Source organism: Ochotona princeps, chromosome 15 (genome assembly GCF_030435755.1).
Source record: "Ochotona princeps isolate mOchPri1 chromosome 15, mOchPri1.hap1, whole genome shotgun sequence".
NCBI classification, from domain to species: domain Eukaryota; kingdom Metazoa; phylum Chordata; class Mammalia; order Lagomorpha; family Ochotonidae; genus Ochotona; species Ochotona princeps.
In genome coordinates this window covers 27,076,862-27,098,568 of record NC_080846.1, presented here as the reverse complement: position 1 = coordinate 27,098,568, position 21,707 = coordinate 27,076,862, and the positions used below count along the sequence as shown (strand labels likewise).

Below are 21,707 nucleotides of genomic sequence, written 5' to 3'. Positions count from 1 at the left end.
CACTAATACTTGAGAAAACCATGCATTAAATCATCAATTGCTGTGGTGTCAATTAAACACCCTCAATAAAAAATATGACTGCAATCACTTATGAACAAACCATATACTTTACATTTAAAATCAGAAAGTAGTTAACAAAGCTTATTAATGGAAACTTGGAAAAACTTAGTGTTACTTATTAAGTCATCTACCCAGATAGTAAATAGAATACCTTCTGAAAAGAATCTTCATCTGTTATATCATAAACTAAAATAGCTCCATTTGAATCTCTGTAGTAAATTGGGCCCAATGCATGGAATCTCTCTTGACCTGCTGTATCCTAAATAAAACAACAAATGCTTTTTAGATGGTAATAAGAATACATCTGCTATTCCAGCTATAAAATTAACTTTTAATTGGGAAGTCATACTTAACCCAACAACTGTCAAAAATAAATAAATGAGGTTACAAATGAAAAATTTAAATCAAATTATAACAAAAATGTAGTGTTGGGCCCAGCGCGACAGAGTAATGGTTAAAGTCCTCGCCTTGAACGCACCCGGGATCCCATATGGGCGCCGGTTCTAATCCTGGCAGCTCCACTTCCCATCCAACTCCCTGCTTGTGGCCGGGAGAAAGCATTGGAGGATGGCCCAAAGCTTTGGGACCCTGCATCCATGTGGGAGACCCGGAAAGAAGTTCCTGGATCCTGGCTTCGGATCGGCACAGCACCGGCCCGTTGCACTCACTGGGGAAGTGAATCATTGGACAGAAGATCTTCCTCTCTGTCTCTCCTCCTCTCTGTACATCTGCCTTTGCAATAAAATAAATAAATCTTAAAAAAAAAAAAGAAAAAAAGTTGAACTCTAAAAAAACCCAAAAAACAAAAAACAAAATGCAGTGTTTAGCTGTTACACAAAGGTTGCTTTCCCAGTCTCAACCTTTTTCATCTTCACCAATCTCACCCATCTAAAAACAATAGCTCATTGGCTGAAAGATCAAAATGGCAACACCATAGTAAAGACCAAGAATACGTTCAGATCCCCACATGGGAACAGGAGAGAGGCATGCAACAGCATCCCCCAGCCAATGGCCCCACACTGCATGACCCACCCTCCGCCGCTCAGTCACTCCCTGGAACGTGGAACGCAGCGGCAAGACACTAAAGGCCAGGCAGACTGTTCACTCACCCTGCCTCTCTCGGAAATGGAATTCCTTTGAGTTGACCCCTCCCCCGCTGAAAAGCTATGACATCAATACTCAAATATAAAATGGTATTCCAGATACAGTTCTTCATCAAATTTTAAGAATTTTGTTATCAAAAAAGCTTTGGCTAATCTTCAATTAACAAAAAAAAAAAAAAAAAAAAAAAAAAAAATCAGAGGTTCAAATTCCAGTTCTACTCCACAGCAAAGAAACTGCAGATAACAAAAATGTACTGTATATTTTTCTAATAGCAAAAAGGCTAGAAGGTCCTTGAACATTTTCACTGTTAAAAAATTCTAAATATTTTGATAAGTATGTATACCTTGATCTGCACATGACACAGTGTACACAGGTATCAAAACATAACACAGTATACCATCAATATGGAAATTTTCAAGTAGCAGATTAAAATAAAATTTAACAAACTCAAATTCCTGTGCCTTGAGCCAACCAGTTATCCGAACACCAAAAACAAAGGCCTCTAGAGAATCAAATAGTTGAAAAAAATCAACTTACCCATATGGCAAGGTTTACTCTTTTCCCACCAATATTTAACTTCTTCGTTAAAAAAGATGCCTAAAAAGAGAGAAATATACATTAAATAACTTCCTGTATAAAGTAATATTACTTTTCCTAATAATTACTGATGGGTCACCTCATCTCAATGTGAACATTAAAGTATCTGAGAAAAAAGTATTCAGACTTCTTTAGTAATGACCAAATGCTAAAGTCGGAACATTATCCATATTCTAATGTAAGAAAATTTTAATTTATAAATGCAATTTATAAACAGTACAAACAAAATGCAGGGTGAGTGCTATCGTGCAGGTTAGTCTACCACTTGGGGTGCCTGCTTCCCATTTCAGAGTTCTGGTTCAAGTCTCAGCTATCCTGCGTCCAAATCAGCTTCCAGTTAATGCACTTGGGCAAGTAGAATTCAATGTCCCGAGTACTTGGATCCCTGTTCCCATATGAGAGCTGTGAGCAGAGCTCCTGATTCATGACTTCAGCATGGCCCAGCCTCGCATGTCATAGGGATTTAGGGAATAAACAGAAACAGCATGTATCTCTATTGCTCTTTCAAATAACTACAATAAACTTTCAAAAAGTATGAAGAAAATGGCATATAGGGTTCCCCACCTCTATATATGTGGAGCAAGATTTTCCAACAGCATTTGATACCATCTTACTTACTGAAAGGAAGAAAAAGTCTAAGACATTTCAAAGACAAAATATTTGAAATTGTTCCTGTTAAATACCAATATTATTTAAAATGGTTCTCTAAGTATTTCATATAATTCAATTGCTTAGCATACTAATAATTAAACCACGCACTAACATCTCAGAAATGAAAGCCATAGTTCCAGAACTCAAGGAGCTTAGAGTCTACTGGAGAAATAAAAAATGTATACTGTAAAGAAGATGCTAAAAATGAAAGTATGATGCCTGTCTGGATAAGTCAAAGAAGGTCTCAAAGGAAAAGACCTTTCCTTTAGGACGAGCAGGGGTTTTCCTTGACAGATGGGTGAAGACACTGAACCCTGAAACACAGGACCACACCCCATGGGGAACTCCAGGCTGATATGGTCAGTTCCCAGTTAAGACTACAATAGATGGGCAGAGGATGAATCAAAAGCATCTAGAACTCCATTTTTAGATGTATGGGTTTTACCATGTGGTCCCAAGGCACTAGGTATCTTTTTTTTTTTTTTTTTTAAATAGTAGGGTCAGGAGCCTGCATTGTGACACAAGAGACTGAGCCACCCTGCAGCTGTGACACTTGAATCCCACATGGAAGCACTAGTTCAAATCCCAGATGCTCCAGTTCTGATTCAGTTCCCTGCTGAGCAACCTGGGAAAGCAGCAGAGAATGGTCCAAGTCCTTGGGCCCCTCATGCCCACGTGGGAGACCCAGACAGAGTGGCTGGCTCACTGGCTCTGACCTAACCCAGCCCTGGCAACTGTGGCCATTTAGGGAATGAATCAGAGAACCAAAGGATGAAAGGTCCTTATACAGTGCTGCCTTTCAAACAAAGAAACAATAAAATAGTATGGTCAGATATACTCAAAATCTCAAGACTTGGCCAAAAAAGCAAGCTGGCTGACTACATTTATATAAGCATTTCCCCAACTCAACTGATCTTTTCCCCTGAGTTTCTTTTGGATAGCATTGAATCTCTCTCCTTGGAAAAATACCTAATTTATCCTATGGGACAACCACTAAGACACAGTAATGCTGATAAGGAAGACTTACTCAAGGATTTTTTTTTAAAGATTTATTTATTATTATTGGAAAGCCGGATATACAGAGAGGAGGAGAGACAGAGAGGAAGATCTTCCATCCGATGATTCACTCCCCAAGTGAGCCGCAACGGCCAGTGCTTTGCCAATCCGAAGCCAGGAGCCAGGAACCTCTTCCGAGTCTCTCACACGCGGGTGCAGGGTCCCAATGCATTGGGCCGTCCTCAACTGCTTTCCCAGGCCACAAGCAGGGAGCTGGATGGGAAGTGGAGCTGCCGGGATTAGAACCGGCGCCCATATGGGATCCCGGGGCTTTCAAGGCGAGGACTTCAGCCGCTAGGCCACGCGCCGGGCCCGACCAGTGGATTTTATACTTACTACCCGTTGAATTCCTTAGTTGGCAGAGGGTTAAGCTTGTGATTACACAATAAACTGAAAGTAGGTCATGGTAAAATTTTTAAAAAAGGAGGGAAGAGCAAGGTTGGGGGTGTAGGCAGGGGGAAGACAGGATGGGAAGTATCATTATACTCTTAAATTTGTGTATATGAAAAAAAAATTTGTGTATATATTATCTTATAAAAACAAAAAAATTAACAAAAAGACTAGAACAAGAAGATAGTAGCACGAGACCACAAGGCTGCAGTCCGTCTTTCCCTTGTTAATTACCTCTAGGAAGCACTGGCTCTGGCTGACTGCTGTGACAGCATTCATAGCAGTAATATACATACTCTGGCAGAGTGATAAATTTCACGACACAGTAGTGAAGCTGAGACGCAGAAGTGATCATGGGAATTTCTTTTAAGATTTACTTTACTTGGGGCCCGATGCATAGCACAGTGGATAAAGTCCTCGCATTGCATGAACCAAGATCCCATACGAGCGCCAGACCATATCCTAGCTGCTTCACTTCCATCTAGCTCCCTGCTTGTGGCCTAGGAAAGCAACGGAGGACGGCCCAAAGTGTTGAGGCCCTGCACCCGTGTGGGAGACCCAGAAGAAGCTCCAAGCTCCTCCCTTCAGGTCAGCTCAGCTCCGGCCACTGCAGCCACCCGGGGAGTGAACCAGTGGACGGACCTTTCTGTCGCTCCTTCTATTTGTATATCTGCCTTTCCAATGAAATAATAATTGTACATATATGTACATACATATCCCATTCCAGGAAAAATACAAATGGAGGTGAAAAGCAGCATTAAACAACTGCAACTCAAAATGTTTTAAGACCATAGGAGAGGAAAAAAAGGCCCAGACCCTATGTGCCAAGAACTGTGTTCAAGCTTTTTCATTCCATGTTTTTACCAGCCCTGTGAAGCAGATAATTAGCCCTATTTCACAGCTGTGAAACTGAGATTTAAGGAAACACAGTGAGTCCCCGAAGGTCAGGCATCTCGGCTGCCACAGGGCTCCAACCAGCAGAAACCTGTCTGGCTCCGAATGCTTCCCAGTGCTTTCTGCCAGTCTATTAACCTGGCTGTTCTAGAACAGACGCACCTTTCCTCATCCGGCACGCCTCCGCTTGCACACTAAGTATTCCTGGACACCAATTTACCTCCCAAAATATTCTCCGGGCAAGCATAAAGTAACAGGGGTCAAAGCAGTCACACATTTTCCACCTGCTTCTTCAAACCCTGAGTTACAGCACCAGCCCTAACCCCAATGATTTAAAATGCAATCTTTCACAATACCAAAATTAATCTCATTAATTCATGCTGTCACTTTTACCTAATGCTGATTTACCCCCAAAATCTCATCCAAAATCATAGTGGATGAGAAAAAGGTGTTTTTGTTTTTTTACAAAATAAGATTACAGGAAAGAAATAATTGGAACAAAGATATGTGTCAAATGATAATCTTTTCATAATTTACCTAACCAACTTGTGGTTCTTTGTTATGCTTGCCAATTATTAGTGAGGCAAAATACCAAACACAGTATTTAATAAAGAAAAGGAACTGGATGAAAATAAAATAGTACTGACTTGTAAACAAATATTTATCACCATTAAGATCTGCTAAGCAAGAGGCTTTTTCTTGAGTATAGGTGTGTGTGAGCAAATGAGCATAACTGGTCACATTATTTTTGCTGTCACTAACGTTACATTCAAATTTTGAAGTGTCTATGACTATTTCTACACTTCACACATAACAGCATTCAGCCAGATAATTTATAAAACTTGTCCTTTGTGGAAAGGCAAAAAAAAAAAATTATTATCCAGAAACTAAGCTGAGTATTTGAATATTTCTTCATTTTTTGCTCTTGGCTGTTAAGAAGAGAGATTACAATCAGCTTACGATCCAACTGAAGATTCTCAGAATATCAAATGGTCACTTCTAAGGAAGAGTTGAAAGCATAAGGAGAAAAACAGACACTAGGAAATTGCCAGCACATTCATAGTTTTAAATGGGGAGAGGTGAGAGGGTAGGCATTGGAGGCATTGGTTAGGATGCCTCAGCCCCACACAGTGTGCCTGTGTTAGCTCTGACTCCAGCTTTGTGCTAATGCCGTGAGAGATCTAGACCGAGTTCTAGGTCCTGGCTTCAGGAATACGGAGAATCAGGAGGTAGGGCCTGGGCAACTGTGTGCATTTGTGTTCTTCACCAACCCTTATCTCACCAAACTTAAGTTTAAAAGAAGGACAGGGTCTGGTGCAGTAGCCTAGTGGCTAAAATCCTCTCCTTGCATGAGCTGAAATCCAATTTGGACACTGGTTTGTATCCTGGCTGCTCCACTTCCCATCCAGCTCCCTGTTTGAGGTCTGGGAAAGCAATCGAGGATGGCCAAAAGCCTTGAGACCCTGCACCCACATTGGAGACCTGGAAGAAGCTCCTGACTCCTGGCTTCAGATCAGCTCAGCTTCTGCAGCTGCAGCTACTTTGGGAGTGAATCAGCAGATAAAAGATATTTGACTCTCCTCCTCTCTCTAAATCTGATTTTGCAACAAAAATAAGCAAATCTTTAAAAAAAAAAAAAAAAGACAAAAACCTAGCAGCCCCTATAGCTATTATCTGAGGCTGGGTAAAAGACTTCAACTACTATATGTATAAACATAACATAGAACAATGCTCAATCAACATGAAGATACATGTAGCAGGCATCTCTACTCCCAAATAAAAAGATGACTCCCAGTGAAACAATTAAACACACCTTGACAATATGATACTAGATTTTCTACCTTTGTCTATGCCTACGATGCCATGATGTACAATGTTGCTAAGGGACAATACTAATGTAGTAACAAGATGGAGATGATGGGAAGAGAAATGGGAAGAAATGGGAGGGAAAGGGGAGAATCCCTTTACCTACAATTGTATCATGGAATATAACAGAAAGAATTTAAAACAACAAACAATAATAAAAATAAAAAAAAAAAACACCATGATGTGTGGTTTCTGCCAATTACTTAGAAGAGATTTGAGATCCTCAAAAAAATTAATCTAACAAAGCAAACTAAAATTTCTAGACCATGAATTTAATATAAAATGTAAAACTAGCACTTGGAACCTGACTGTCAAATCTTGCTCAGTTTAATGTGTATTAAAAAAAAAAAAAGTAGCAGACTTGGCCGAAATAAAAATGGTAAACCATTCCTATTTGTGGAATCTAAAAAATAATTCAAATCTTATTTTCCTCATTTACCAACCTGTCAGTATACTGCCTGTCCAGCCAACCTTACAGCACTGTTCTGCTAATCAAATGCCAGGCATCTACCTTTGACTTCAGGAGGCAAACAGGTAGAATTCCACAGTTAGGACACTAAAAAGGACAGTCACTTACAGTTTTAGTCATATGTTACTTCTAATATAGAAAAGGCTGTAGTTTGAATATAATTTGATGCCTGAACTTTTGCAGATGTTTACAGCTGGAAGTCACCAATTAATGGTATTAAGAAGGTGGAACTCTGGTGATAAGGAGACACACCTAGTAGAAGAGCCTCAGGTGAGTGGAGAGTATGCCCTAGCAAGCTAGCCTCTGTGAGAGGTTAGTTTTAACCGCTGGAATGGGCCCAGCCATTCACTCTCCTACCTCACTTGCCTTCCTCTGCCAATGCTCTACCTCCACAGCTGCTACCCTCACCAGACAGCTAATCAATGGAGTCACCCGATCTTGGACTAGAACCCCCAAAACTATGAGGTAAAGAACCTTTCTATTTATAAAGTTAGTTGCCTCAGGTATTCTGTTATAATATTGTCAAAATTAATGAAAAGTAAAATTGTTTTTAAAATGCATCTTAGTAAGCACCTTAAAAACAAAGATGCATAATTAAAGAAATGGATATGATCATCAAGCAGTACAGATATAAAGAGGAAACACCTAGACACCAAAGGTGATTGTAACAGAAATGGCACAACTCTTTAAGAATGCTAACTACCGGGTTAGACCATGGCCTTCAATGATGGCATCCCAGTAGGAGTGCGGCTCTGAGTCCCAGCTGCTCCCCTACTAATCCAGCTAGCTTCCTGCTTTCCTGAGAAAGTAGCAGGAGATGCCTCAACTACTCGGCTCCTTGCTGCTCAAGTGCCAGGGACCTGCACTGGGTTCTGGGCCCCTGGCTTCAGCCTGGACCAACCCCGGCCTTGTGGCCATTTGAGGAGTGAAATACATCAATTTTCTCTCTTTCTCGCTCTCTGTGTCACTCTTTGTTTCACATAAATACATAAATACTTAGAGCTCCTTATCCATCTTCATGTTTCCCAGCTAGTACAATGTTTGATACATAGCAAGTTTAAGTTAACATTTCTTGAACTTAGTTGCTGAGAATCAACAGGACTGCTATAATAAATTCCAGAGAAGCAGTAAAAACACCCTCACTCTAATTGTCTCTCTTATCTCTGGCAGATTTATCAATACCTTAAATCAGTCAGGAAATCATACAAGAGAGCAGGGGGACTCAATTTTCAAGTTTTCTAAGCCAGAAAGGAGACCTGTAAGACTACTTCGTAACTATCAATAACCTAGGAGTGGCTCTAGGGGAAAAAAAAAAAGGCAGAACAAAAAAGAATAAAATGTCAATCCCAGTCACAACTCCAGGATGTAGAACGTTTTAATTTTTTTAAGTATGTAATTTGGCATGGCACGGTAGTCTAGTGGCCAAATCCACGCCTTAAACGTGCCAGGACCCCATTTGAGAGTTGGTTTGTATCCCAGCTATCCCACGTCCCATCCAGCTCCCTGCTTGTGGCCTGGGAAAGCAGTCGAGGACGGCCCAAAGCCTTGAGACTCTGCACCCGCGTGGGAGACCTGGAGTAGAAGACCTGGAAGAAGTTCCTGGCTCCTGGCTGCAGATCGGGTCATTGTGGCCACTTCGGGGAGTAAATAACCAACGGACAGAGGATCTTTCTCTCTGTATCTCTTTTCATTGGCTTTCCAATAAAATAAATAAATCTTTAAAAACAAATAAAGTGTAATTCTAAAATGTGATCCCTCATGCAGCAGTGGTTCTCAAAACTATTCCTGCCAAGTTACTCCTGATATCTTCATTGATTAAAATGAAGAAAGAAAAATTATCATCTGTTCATTCAACAGCAAACATTTACAACAAACATACAAACATGTACCACACACTACGCTAGCAGCTTTACAAATGGGAGCTATTTAATTCACCTGAAAGATCTTTGAGAGCCTGCTGCAATGCCTCAATGGCTAGATCCTCACCTTGCATGTGCCAGGGGTCCCATATGCATGCCAGTTCATGACCCATCTGCTCCATTCCCATCCAGCTCCCTGCTTGTGACCTGGGAAAGCAGTCGAGGACGGCCCAAAGCCTTGGGGCCCTGCACCCAAGTGGGAGGCCTGAAAGAAGCTCCTGGCTTTGGATCAGCTCAGCTCCAGCCATTATGATCTCTTGGGGAATGAATCAGCTAATGGAAGATCTTTCTCTCTGGATCTCTACCTGTAAATTTTTTTTAAAGATTTATTTATTATTATTGGAAAGCCGGATATACAGAGAGGAGGAGAGACAGAGAGGAAGATCTCCGTCCAATGATTCATTCCCCAAGTGGCCGCAACGCCTGGAGCTGAACCAATCCGAAGCCAGGAGCCAGGAGCTTCTTCCAGGTCTCCCATGCAGGTGCAGGGTCCCAAAGCTTTGGGCCATCCTCGACTGCTTTCCCAGGCCACAAGCAGGGAGCTGGATGAGAAGTGGAGCTGCTGGGATTAGAACTGGCGTCCATATGGGATCCCGGCACGTTTAAGGCGAGGACTTTTACCACTATGCTATCTTGCCGGGCCCCTCTATCTGTAAATCTTTCCAATAAAGATAAACCTTTTCTTTTTATCTTTAAGTGAGGTATTTCCATTTTCACAAACAAGGAGACGGCTTACAAACATTAGCATAGTCTGCCAAGACAAGAAGTCAAACCCAAGTCTAACTTCAAAGTCTTTTCTCTCTCTACCACATCATATAGCCTCTCATAGATCTGGGTAAGGCAAAAACACAGTGTGTCCTGTCTTCTGACAAAGAATCTCATGATAAACCTGTGGCCAAGACTGATGTGGCCAGAGCAAAAAGTTAGAATTGTAAAGCTGGGATAACTCAACTTCAAGAAAGGGTTTGGGTCCACTAGGCAGCAGCCCACAGCACTCGGTCCTAAGCCTTTTCCCATTTCACTTGGCATTAATATCCCTAACACTCCACTAATACCTGTGCTTCTGACTCCTGAGAAGAGGAGCTCTGTGGCTTACACTCAGTCTTAGAAAGCATCATGCTAAGAGTCTGTGCTGCTAAAGAAACACTTCCTCTGGCCGTGCACCACTGGCTACCATGGACCCACGGCAGAGCGCGGTATTTGGTGAACTGTGGCTCCTCCCTTTCAGAGTCTTCATGTTCTAACGAGAGCATGGAAGCATTCTTACAAAATCTTGAGGCGACAGAAAGTAGGTAACCCAAACCACAGGTCCCACTGACTTCTTCTTTTCACACCTCGGACTCAAATCGACTTCCTGGTCCTCAGAAGGCCAATGTTCCACACATCATAGAATCAATCAGAATTTAAAAGGACTTCAATAGACTTTAATCATCAGAACAAATCAAGCCCAGCTTTAATGGAGCAAATACATTAGGGACAAAAATAAAAACAAACCTTCACTACAAAATGAAATAAAAATTTTTCTGAGGGATGGAATACTTTTTCTTGAAGCAATTAAGACCAGGAATTTTTTTTTTTTAAACCTCACAGCAAAACCAGTATTGAACTAATGTGACAGTTGCCAAGAGAGCTCACAGACTGTTTCCTAGCCTGACTTTGGAAAGGATAGACAATAGCACGCACTTTTCCATTCAGCACTTTTTCTACAACTCAAGGAAAGGAAAAGAAAGGATAATGACTAAACAGTGAATGTCTAGAACAGGTGTCAAGTTAACAAAACCATGTCATCAGGCATGTAGCGTAAGGAACTAGAGATGCTTATCCAAGAGACGCTGCTTGGGATCCTGAGAGCTGCCTTCAGTTATCTGAAGGATGTCATATGAGACCCAGATGAGGAAGTCAAAACTAGGGCTGAGAAGTACAGAGAAACAGATTTTGGCTTTATACACAGAAAACTTTACTGGCAATCAGACATGCCCAAAATGAAATGAACCGTCTCAGAACACACTGAACTTTCTGTACCAGTTTGACTACAAAATATTAAAAAAAAAAAAAGTTACTTGAACTAACATGCTAAACACATGACTCAAGCAGCAAACCATAAATTATCAACTTATTGACAGTTCTACAATTCTTTGAAATATGAATGCACAACACTATAAAAAGTATATAAAGTATTTTACAGATATTTACAAGAAAAAAAAGTGATCTCTTATTTTCTGATGCATAATCTCCTCCCCATTTGGAAACTGAAACCACACAAGGTTGTGTTTGACCACTCTTACAAACCAACTTTCTCTGAACAGAAGTACGAGATATGAGGTGACCTGAGATCTAGGACAGAGATTAGAAATAGTGCTGTCTGATTAGATGAATGATTAGAGCTTTAAGAATGTTTCAGAAAAGGATAATGAAAGCTTAACTCTTTAGAAAAAGAGCTAAGTTATTATTTTTTTTAATGTGAGGCTTTCACTATCAGTGTTGTGACACAGCAGGTGGAGATGTTGCTTGCAATGCCAGCCCCACACTGGAGGCTCCACTTCCCATCCAGCTCCCTGTTACTGACCTGGGAAAAGCAGTGAAAGACTGCCCAAGTACCTGGGCCTCTGCCACCCACATGGGAGACCTGGAAGAAGTTCCTACCTAGCTTCAGCCTGGCCCAGCCCTGGCTGTTGGCACATCTCAGGAGTGCACCAGCTGATGGAAAAGTTCTTCCTCTCTCTCTCTCCCCCCTCGTCCTCTCTCTTTTAAATAAATAAATAAGTCTTTTCAAAAAATGAAACTATCAAGTTGAATGAAAATAAAAGCAACACAGAAAGATACATACCACATTTTCCATTACATGTGGAAGCTAGAAAGAAAAAGCCTGTATGCACCAATTTTGCTGCAAATGCAATGTTTTGTGAAACTTTGTCTTAAAGCTCTGTCAAACAAATAGGAATTACATGTTACATTTTTTTTAAGTATTTGAGGATAAAAAATTAAAATCTCAATTACCACAGCTTTCCCTTAGATCTCAGCAGGAAAGAAAACATGACCAACTCCTCAGAAATCTCGTATCAGACTTAGGCTCCAATCTGAGCTCGGGCACTACTGCACCACACTGTAACAATACGTCTGCCAGCAAATGACTCAACTAAGCCTTACCTGTAAAACCAGGTGCATATCAGAGCAGGAGCTCCACCTGGCACTCAAGACACCCACATCCCACACCGGAGTACCTGGGATCTACACCCCATCTTACTCCTGTTTCTAGCTTCCTACTAACATAGACCCCGGGAGGCAGCAGTGAGGGCTCAAATATCCAGGTTCCAGCCACCGGTGGGGAAGGCATGGACTGAGCTCTGGGCTTCAGCACCTGGGAGTGAACAAGTGTGTGGCAGCTCTCTCGCCCTGTCTCTTGAAAAACAAAACAAATGCAATTCTATCTACATCATAGGCTGCCCTAAGAATTAAATGACAGAAAATACATCAGCAAAGAAAGAACTCACTAAATGTTACAGTTACTACTTCATCTAAGTGAATTTCTAAACTTTCAAACTATTGCACATCGTTAGCCCCATGGAATTTCCTTCCTCCAAAAAACACAAGGCTCTAGCAGGTGACAACAATTTACTATTAAAAATGGGTTAAGTGCTCTTGAAAAAGAATTTAAGGGGGGGAAAATGCAGTCCTCTAACATTTGTTTCTTGAGTTACAATGCTTCACACAGGAGCAAAAACAGAGAAGTAAAAATAGAACACGGAAACAGAATCAGAGCATCTTTGTAAATTCTAGACTGCATAGTTTAATAATAGCAACAAATATCAAATGTCCCAACGCCTGGGAAACTACCTCTCTTATTAAACACCGTCCACATTCCTCCACACAGCACAACGAGCAGTTCAGGTCTACTGTGTAAGCTGGGGAAGTATTAACAGAGAACGTGCAGTGGCTCAGGTCCTACGTGCTCCATACCACTATGGCCATTTTCACGGAAGGAACTTAGGCACGGGTACCTGACCAGAGACTACAGTTAAACGGATACGAATGCAAAGCAGCAATCTCCACTGCGCTTATTGTCTCTGACCTAACTGATCACATCAGATTTCTTCTTTTGACGCATGCAAACTCATTTCTTTGGGAGAGACAAACTTTCAAGCGTCTGGCTCGACTCTCAATCAATAACTGCAAAGGAAAGCCAGTCTTTGGTTACAGGTTAAGAAAAGGCATAGCAGGAGCGGCTAAGCTGGTAGTTTGGGGACCAATTGTGCGCCAGGATTCAGGTGACGTTTCAACATGGGCCGACCGACCTGGCAGAATGACAGCGACCCACAAGCCGGACCCACGCAGGCCGCAATGAAACTGCGTAACCCGCACAAGCAAGCGGTCATTTCAAAATCCCTCCACACAGCATTGTCCTGCCAATCTTGGGGTGCGAAGACGGGACAAAATGGAACTTGCATAAACACTTAGTCATCCGTAAGGGCTAAAGTTACAAATCAGCATCTAGTTTGCAAAAATCAAACCGCCAGCTAAGTTCCTAATGCCGACAGAAAAGAGCCGCCGCGTTCAGAGAATGTAGGATGAGGGCACCCTGGGCCAAGGCGGAAGCACATCACACTGGGGAAACTAGCCCAGGACGGGGGACGGCGCGACGTGCGCCACCGCCCACCGGGGAACCTGGGGACTTTTCGGGGTGCGTCCGTTTCCCCCCACCACACCTCACCGCGCCCCGCATCAGCTCTCCAGGGCCGACTCCGCAGGCCCCACGACCCAGGGGAGCCGGGCGGCCAAGTCCTCAGCCGCAGAGGGGTGGGGGCCCCCCCCGAGCGCACCTGCAGAGTGGTGATGTGCTTGTCGTTGAACTTGTTCTCGCAGTAGCGCAGCACCAGCGACGTCTTCCCCACGCAGCCTTCCCCCAGCAGCACCACCTTGAAGGAGTAGGCTCGGCCCGCCGCCGCCGCCCCGCCGCCGGCCGCAGCCATCCCGCCGCTTCCCCGCCGCCGGAGCCCTGCCAGCCGCGCCGGGCTCCCCGCGGACGCGACAGCGCCCGCTCAGCCGCGGCCCGCTCAGCCGCCGAGCCGCGACGCACCCTCCACTCTCCTCTCCGCGAGGCCTGGCACAGCCGACGCGCAGTCAGAGAATGAAGGGCCCGAGCCTCCACGTCAGGCACCGCAGGAGAGGCGACGAGCACTCCCTCTCCTCCTCCCTCTAATGGCGTCTCCTTCCTCCTACGTCACACTTCGGGTCACGTGGCTGTCGGGGCCGGAGGCGGCCCCTGGGACGCGGCCCCCGGAACGTGCCTGGGTGTGGGCGGGACTTGTGGGCACACGGCCCCGGGGCGCGGTCGGAGGCGCGTGGAGCCCCACGAGCCCCCTGGGTGGGCCTTGTTCTGCAGGTGGTGGGCGCCTGCGAGCTCAAGGTGCCGGTCGGGTGAAGCGCGGATGTAATAATGCTGCCCAGGGAATGTTCAAAGGCTGGTGACTGTCACAGAAGGATTTGCCCGGAGGCCTGGCCTACCCAGGGGCCCTTCCGTGTCTTTCCCTGAAATCCCAGATTAGAGCTATTGAACTTATTTCTGTTTCCCCAGACCGTCAGATTCCCCACTCTTCTGTCATGTCTCAACATAGACCGGAAAGCAGTGGTTGACCACCCAGTTCTTCAGCCCATCCTTCCATCCCTCTCTCTGACCCTGTGCCTTCTTTATCAAGGTTTTCCCCCCTCCATGAAAATCGCTTTGCTGAGTATTCGTCTCTCGTGAGGCTGTAGAACCAGGACGGGTGCCCATTCTTCAATTCCCAGGCTCGGTGGACAGGCAGGTTTAGGCACCTCATAACAAAGAGGGAATGAATGACGCATGGTGAGCACTTGGGCCCAGGCTCCCCAGTTCTTCCGGTCCTGTGTGAAGTGCTGCCACTCCATATCGGCTCCACCTTGATGCACCTGATTTGTTTGATGCTTGCTTACTTCTCCTCATCGGCCTTTCCTTTGTTTTCATGAGATACAGCCTCCCAAGAAAACATTATTTCTGAGAGATGATGCAATTAAAAATCTGGTCTCAGGCAAACATTTTTTTCATCATATGTTCACACTTTGAGTGTTTGAAAAATTAGACTAAGTCTCTTAAATGCATACACGTGTTAAATGCATACATATATGCATATATATGAATATATTACATATGCATATATAATACATTATATATATATATATATATATATATATCATGTAAATAAAGTAGATGTTTAGGATAGCAGTTCAATTCTGGACTGTTTCCATTCAGTGCGGAGAGCAGGTTGACCTCCAACTCCTTGTTAGTGCAGCACCTGAGCAGCAGCTGTGATGACTCAAGTAATTGGTTTCCTGCCACCCATTTGGGAGACGTGGGTTGAGTTTACTTCAAAGGCATTTTGCAGAGTGGACCAGTAAGTGGGAATGCTCTCTCTCTTTCGCTCTGAGTGGCCCATGAGATTGGAATGTGCTCTCTCTCCTTCTTTCTTTATATGTGTGTCCATCTCTCAAATAATGAACTTTTTAAGGAGCCTGTTCACTTATTAAACATTGGGATGTCCCACCATATGCCATGCACCATGCTCAACAGGACATAAAGTCTTTCCTTATAACTTCCTCATGTTTGAAAACTTAGAGCACCTGCCCTATAGTTCTTTATAAAATATGTAATGTGTTATTGTGAATTATACTCATTCCCATTGTTCTGGAGAATACTGGAACTATTCTACTAGTTTTGTGCCTATTATCCAACATCCCTGTATTCTGTTCTTCCCTTCCTAGCCTCTAATGATAGTTTTACCTTAGGATGGATTTAATTACTTTTCACATATGGGGATGTGGTGTTCGTCTTTTCTCTTTCATTTGCCAGATATTCACTGCCAGCACTTGGCCAGGGTAGTTGATCAGTTTGTTCTGTCTTCTGTCGTGGTACCAGGTGTCCTCTGCAGACTCCAATCTACTGCCATTATCCTCCTTGTGCACCTGGATATGGTGTCCACTGCTCCATCTAAGACACTGGGGAGGCCCAGCTCAGACACATGCACTCCACGGTCAGGCCATGGAACCTGCAATTCTCTCCATGATTGGGGTCCTGAGTCCAGTGATTCAATTGGGGGAAATCCCCAAAGAAATTTCATCTGAGGTGATCTCAGACCCAATTCTTATGTGTGCTTGCTAATACAAAGTCTGGCACAGTCCGTTGCCCCAATCACCTTATGCATATGCTGGTGATTGTAATTGCTAATTCAGTGCTGTCTCCAGCCCTGTTTTCTACACAAACCAATGGGTGTTGCAGTCCAGTCCAATCTTGCCCATCACACATTCAGTGGGAGCTGCAGCCTAGTCCGAGCGACCTGCAATAAGCCCCTCCAGGGGAGCTGCAGGCTAGTCAGAGCGACCCACAGTAACCCCCACCAGACCTGCCCCCTGCCATGGTTCTCGTGCTTGGCAGTGTGTACAGCAGACTGGTCCAATCTGTTCCACATCCTATTCAGCTCTCATACATGTCATTGGTCATTGAAGCTTAGTTCAACCCAACCAGCCCTACTATCCAGCCACACACGTGTCAGTGGGTGTCACTCTGTCTAGCCATGCCTGCCCTAGTCCTGGTTCTCATGCTCACCAGTTGGAGTGGCATGTATCCACTATTTCCCTACTGGGCCCACTCCCACTCCGGGATCTTGCACTCTCCAGGTGGTTCTGCAGTTTAACTTGACAGAATTTGCCCCTGTGCCATCATCTGCCAACTGATGCTATGGCAGAGCCCAACCAAACCACACCCACTCTGATTTATGCATGTACCAGTAGGAACAGTCAACCCAGCCTGGCTTTCCCCTGATCCAGCTCACATGAGGCCAACAGGTGTTGGATCCCTATCTGGCCTTGTTTGCCCCCATCCCAGTTCTCACGCTCACCAGTGGGAGTGGTGGTCCAGCGAGAGAGCCCATGTGGACTCCCTACTGGGTTCGCCCCCTATCCTTGGGCCTCATATGTGCTGGTTGACCGCTGCGGCCCAAACTAGCATGGCCTGCCTCACCTCAGCATTTGCCAGTGTGTGCTGTAGCATTGCCAGGCCCAGCCCATCCCCAATTCCAACTCATGCTGGTGGGACCTACACAGCCTAGCCAAGCTCATCTGGCTGCAGTCCATGTGAACTGACTTGTGTGTTGTGGCCCAACAAGGCCTAACCTACCTCCATTCTGGTGCTTATATTTGACAGCAGGTGATATGAACTGGCTCAGCCTGGTTCACCTCTAACCTGTGCCAAATGTATGCTGGTGGGTACCATTCCCTGGCCTGGTCTGGGCTGCTCCCTATCATGGTTCTTGCACTCATCTGCAGGTACTACATCCCAATGGAGGAGCTTTTCAAGTGGGTCCATGGCCCAGCCCTACTTAGTCCACCTCCTCCTGTCCTAGCAGGAACAGTGGCCTTTCCTAACCAGCTAAAAAATTCTGATTTTTACTGTTGGTTCTTACAACCCAGCCAAGCCTGGTCCACACTCATACACAATTCACACATGGCTCAGCAGGGGCAGAGACCTAACCCGGACCTTCCTACACCGACCCTGGTTCTCACAAGCACCAGTAGGTGCTGGAGTCTAGCCAGTCTGGCATACCCCAGACCTAGTCCACATTTTTGCCAAGGGATACTGCAGCCATGTCCAGACCAGGTAGCAGCCCTCCCACTCACCAGTGAGCCACATCCAGCCAGGGTGTCCCCTTTGCTCCCCAACCAGGCCTGATCCCAGCCACAGATCTCACGTGTGCCAGTGGTTGCTCTGATGCAGCCTAGTCTGATGCAGTCCCTCACCTGTCTTGGCCTTTGCGTTTGAATGCTCTAGCCCGGCCTGACCCCAGTCTCAACTCTCGCTGGCAGGTGCTGCAACCTGGCTCTGCTCAGTCTGTTTTCATCCCTGGCTCATGCAAACTGGTAGGTGTGACAACCTAGCCCAACATGACCTGCGCTCCAGTCTGGTTTCTGGATTTGCTGGTGAGGTAAGGTTTGCTTGGCCCTGCCTCCCGCTGGACCACCCCTAAAGCTGTGGCAAGGCAGGAGCCCCTGAATCCCACAAGAGCATGCAGCCCTGCCACATGGTGATTTTGGTCCTAGAGAAACTGCTTTTGGACTCCTTATCTCCAAAACTGGAAGGGAATAAGTGTGTGTTGTCCTAACTTCCATGTTTGCAGTAATCTGTTAATGATGAACATATGGCACAGTAGTAAATGAGAATAATTGCCACAGAAAAGTAATGTACATCAATACATTCTGTAAAAAAAAGGATTAACAGCCTCAGCGGGTAGGTATTAATGGACTTTGTGCATCTTTGATTCATTTATTCTTTTTTTATTTTTTTAAAGATTTATTCATTTTATTACAGCCAGATATACACAGAGGAGAAGAGACAGAGAGGAAGATCTTCCATCCGATGATTCACTCCCCAAGTGAGCCGCAACGGGCCGGTGCGCGCCAATCTGAAGCCGGGAACCTGGAACCTCCTCTGGGTCTCCCACGCGGGTGCAGGGTCCCAATGCATTGGGCCGTCCTCGACTGCTTTCCCAGGCCACAAGCAGGGAGCTGAATGGGAAGTGGAGCTGCCGGGATTAGAACCGGCGCCCATATGCGATCCCGGGGCGTTCAAGGCGAGGACTTTAGCGCTAGGCCACGCCGCCGGGCCCTGATTCATTTATTCTTGATTTGTTCATTCATTTAAAAAATACACTCTTTGTCAGACAGTGTACTATGCATGTGATCAAGATGTGGTCTCTGTCTTCCATACATGTTACATTATGAAAACATACACAGATCATTAAAGTTATGCTACAGTATGGTGAATCATATACAACTTATTCATGCAGCTGCGGGGTTACATGGAGTAGCAATTAACTCAACTCTTCTAGGAGAAGACAGGTCAGATCCTCACCCTAAATTTTCTTAACATTTTAGCGTAATTCAGTTGAGCACTTTCTCTTTAATGGTACGTATTCATCTATTAGCTTCTTGGTCACAACAGTCTTAATTTCTGCCACTTTATTGTCTGTTTTTCCATCTCTCTGCTGTCTCCTCCACCTCATCTGAATACGATATTATAATTCTCTCTGTAGGTAACCTCATCCAGTCTCATAGCTTAAAATGTGTTCTATATGTTATTGACTCCTAAAATATTAGTTTTATTCCTGTTCTGTTTCCTTAGCACCAGATTTGTATAGCAACTGGCCACTCAATGTCTTTACTTATATGTCGAATAGATATCTCAAACACAGTGTCTTTCAATAGGTTCCTCATTTCTCATATGAAAGCTGTCCCTCTCTTGGCTCCTCTCATCTCAGCAAATAAATATTTTCTGCTTCTATATGCTGAAACTGAAACTTAGCAAACATCTTTTTTTAAAGATCCATTTGTTTTGATTAGAAAGGCAGATTTTATAGGGAGAAGGAGATACAGAAAAATCTTCCATCCATTGGTTCACTCCCCAAGTGACTGCAATGGCCAAAGCTGAGCCGATCCAAAGCCAGAAGCCAGAACTTCTTCTAGTGACCCACTTTCCTTTCCCTGCTGAAGACACAGGAGAAAAGCAAAATTGAAACATTTGTCCCATCTACCTTCCTCCACACCTCAACCCCTCCACCGTAATCAAAGACCCATATGGGGGTGCAGCCCTCTCAGTAATATTGAAAATAATATTGAAAAAAAAACACCCAGAGGCATCACAATACCAGATTTCAAGACATTCTACAGCAGTTATAATCGAAGCAGCCTGGTCCTGGCACATAAACAGACATCCAGTGAAATAATTGAAATCCCATAAATTAATCCACTGAGCTTCAACCAACTAATCTTTGACAAACTAGCTGAAATCAATCTCTGGAGAAAGGACAGTATCTTAGACAAATGCTGCTGAAAAAAATCTAATCTTCCTGTGCAGAAATATGTAATAAGATCCCTGCCTTACACCGTATACTAATATTAAGTAACAATGCGTCGAGGATCTAAATCTATGACCTGATATCTTGTTACCAGAGGAAAAAACTGGGGAACTCTAGAAGACATTTGCATAGACAGACTTCTTGGAAAAGACCCCAGAAGCAGAGGCAATTAAGGCAACAATAAATAGAATTACAGCAAGCGAAGAAGCTTCTGCACTGTAAAGAAAACACAGAACAAAGTGAAGAAGCAATTGAAAGGATGGGAAATATTTGCAAAGTATGCAACAGATATAGGATTAATATACAGAATCTATAAATAGCCCAGGAAACTCAATAATAACAAAACAAACCATCCAGTTAAGAAATGGGCAACAGATATGAATTAGCAGTTTTCAAAGGATGAAACACAAATAGCCAACAGACACAAGAAAAAATGTTCAGGATCACCAGCCATCAGGGAAATACAAATTAAAAAACCACAATTAGGTTTCATTTCACCCAAAATAGAACGGCTGTCATCCAAAAATCAAAAATCAGTAAATGCTGGTGAGGATGTAACACTGGTAAAGATGCAGAGAAAAGAAGTACTCTAATCCACTCTTGGAAAAAATGTAAATTAATACACCCATTATGGTAAACAGTATGCAGATGCCTCAGAAATCTGAAGCTCGGTCTACCACATGACCCAGTCATTCTACTCCTGGACTTTATTCAATGGAAATGAAACCAGCATGGGAAAGAATGGTCTATATCTCAATGTTTACTGCAGTTCAGTTCATAATATCTGAGATGTAGAATCAAGCAGAAGCCCATCAACTGGGCTGGGCAGTTTTCTGGATAAAGAAAATGTGGTATATGTACAGTATTAAGAACTACTTAGCCATTAAAAAAAAAGAATGAAATCCTGTCTTTCATAAGAAAATGGACACATCAAGAACCATTATGCTTAGTGAAATAAACTGGTCCCTAAGAGGGAAAATATCATATTTTCACTGGTTTCTATGACTAACATACAGAGCCCAAGTAAATGTCATGTATGTGAGCAAAAGTGCCATTTTGAGATTTCATTACTATTTTAGCCCTTGCCTATTCCCTTGAGGAACAGAGGTTTTTCTACTTGCTACTTGTTGAATTCTTCATTTTGTGGAGGGTTACATTTGTGATTATAAAATAAGGTATGTTGTAAACAATAAAAAATACAGGAGGAAGAATGAGGGAGAGTGGGAGCATGGGCAGAGATGGGGCAAGGTAGTAAGTATCCTTATGCTCTTAACTCTGCGTAAATAAAGTGCATGGAATTTGTTCGCCTTGTATAAATGCAAAATTAAAAAAATCTAAAAGCCATCAGTCACATCATCAGTAGTAAGCCTAGGAGAATTGGAGGGAAAGTGAGCAAATCAGACATTGGAGGATGTCAAATGAGCAGGCGCTCTGTATTGCTTAATGAAGCTTTTCTCTGCTTTACTGCTCTCACTGCTGAGATAAAAAGAGAAACACTTGAATTCATATCCTTGAAATTATGCTGGGCATATTGCAAAGCTGACTGAGAAGTAGGCCCCACCAGAGTGGATGAGATTATTCAGAGTATTTGAGTGAGAAGTTTGAATGCCTTCATGGGTTTTGAAATGAGCATGAGAAGAGGAAGTGTGAGCGGACAGCAAAATGTGCTGAAGGAAATCTAGGCAACTGAGAAGGATTTTTTTAAAAAAGTAAAATCAGGAAGTGATTTCAAGAGGTCAAATTCAAGGTAAAGTATCATTACGTCTCATGGTTTAGCTATAA

At 43.7% G+C, this 21,707-nt stretch overlaps 1 protein-coding gene across 1 annotated transcript in view; it reads right to left on the bottom strand.

Annotated features, from left to right (window-relative positions):
* Nucleotides 1–14,208, bottom strand: part of RAB21 (RAB21, member RAS oncogene family) — a 30,112-nt gene extending 15,904 nt beyond the window's left edge. Inside the window, exons 1-3 of the mRNA XM_058673875.1 lie at nt 13,824–14,208; nt 1,702–1,761; nt 212–319 (exon numbers count right to left, since the gene is read on the bottom strand). Of these exons, the coding sequence (XP_058529858.1) occupies nt 212–319; nt 1,702–1,761; nt 13,824–13,973 (318 nt within the window). The 5' untranslated portion in view covers nt 13,974–14,208. The remainder of the gene's footprint in view (nt 1–211; nt 320–1,701; nt 1,762–13,823) is intronic.
* Between the last annotated feature and the right edge of the window lie 7,499 nt (nt 14,209–21,707).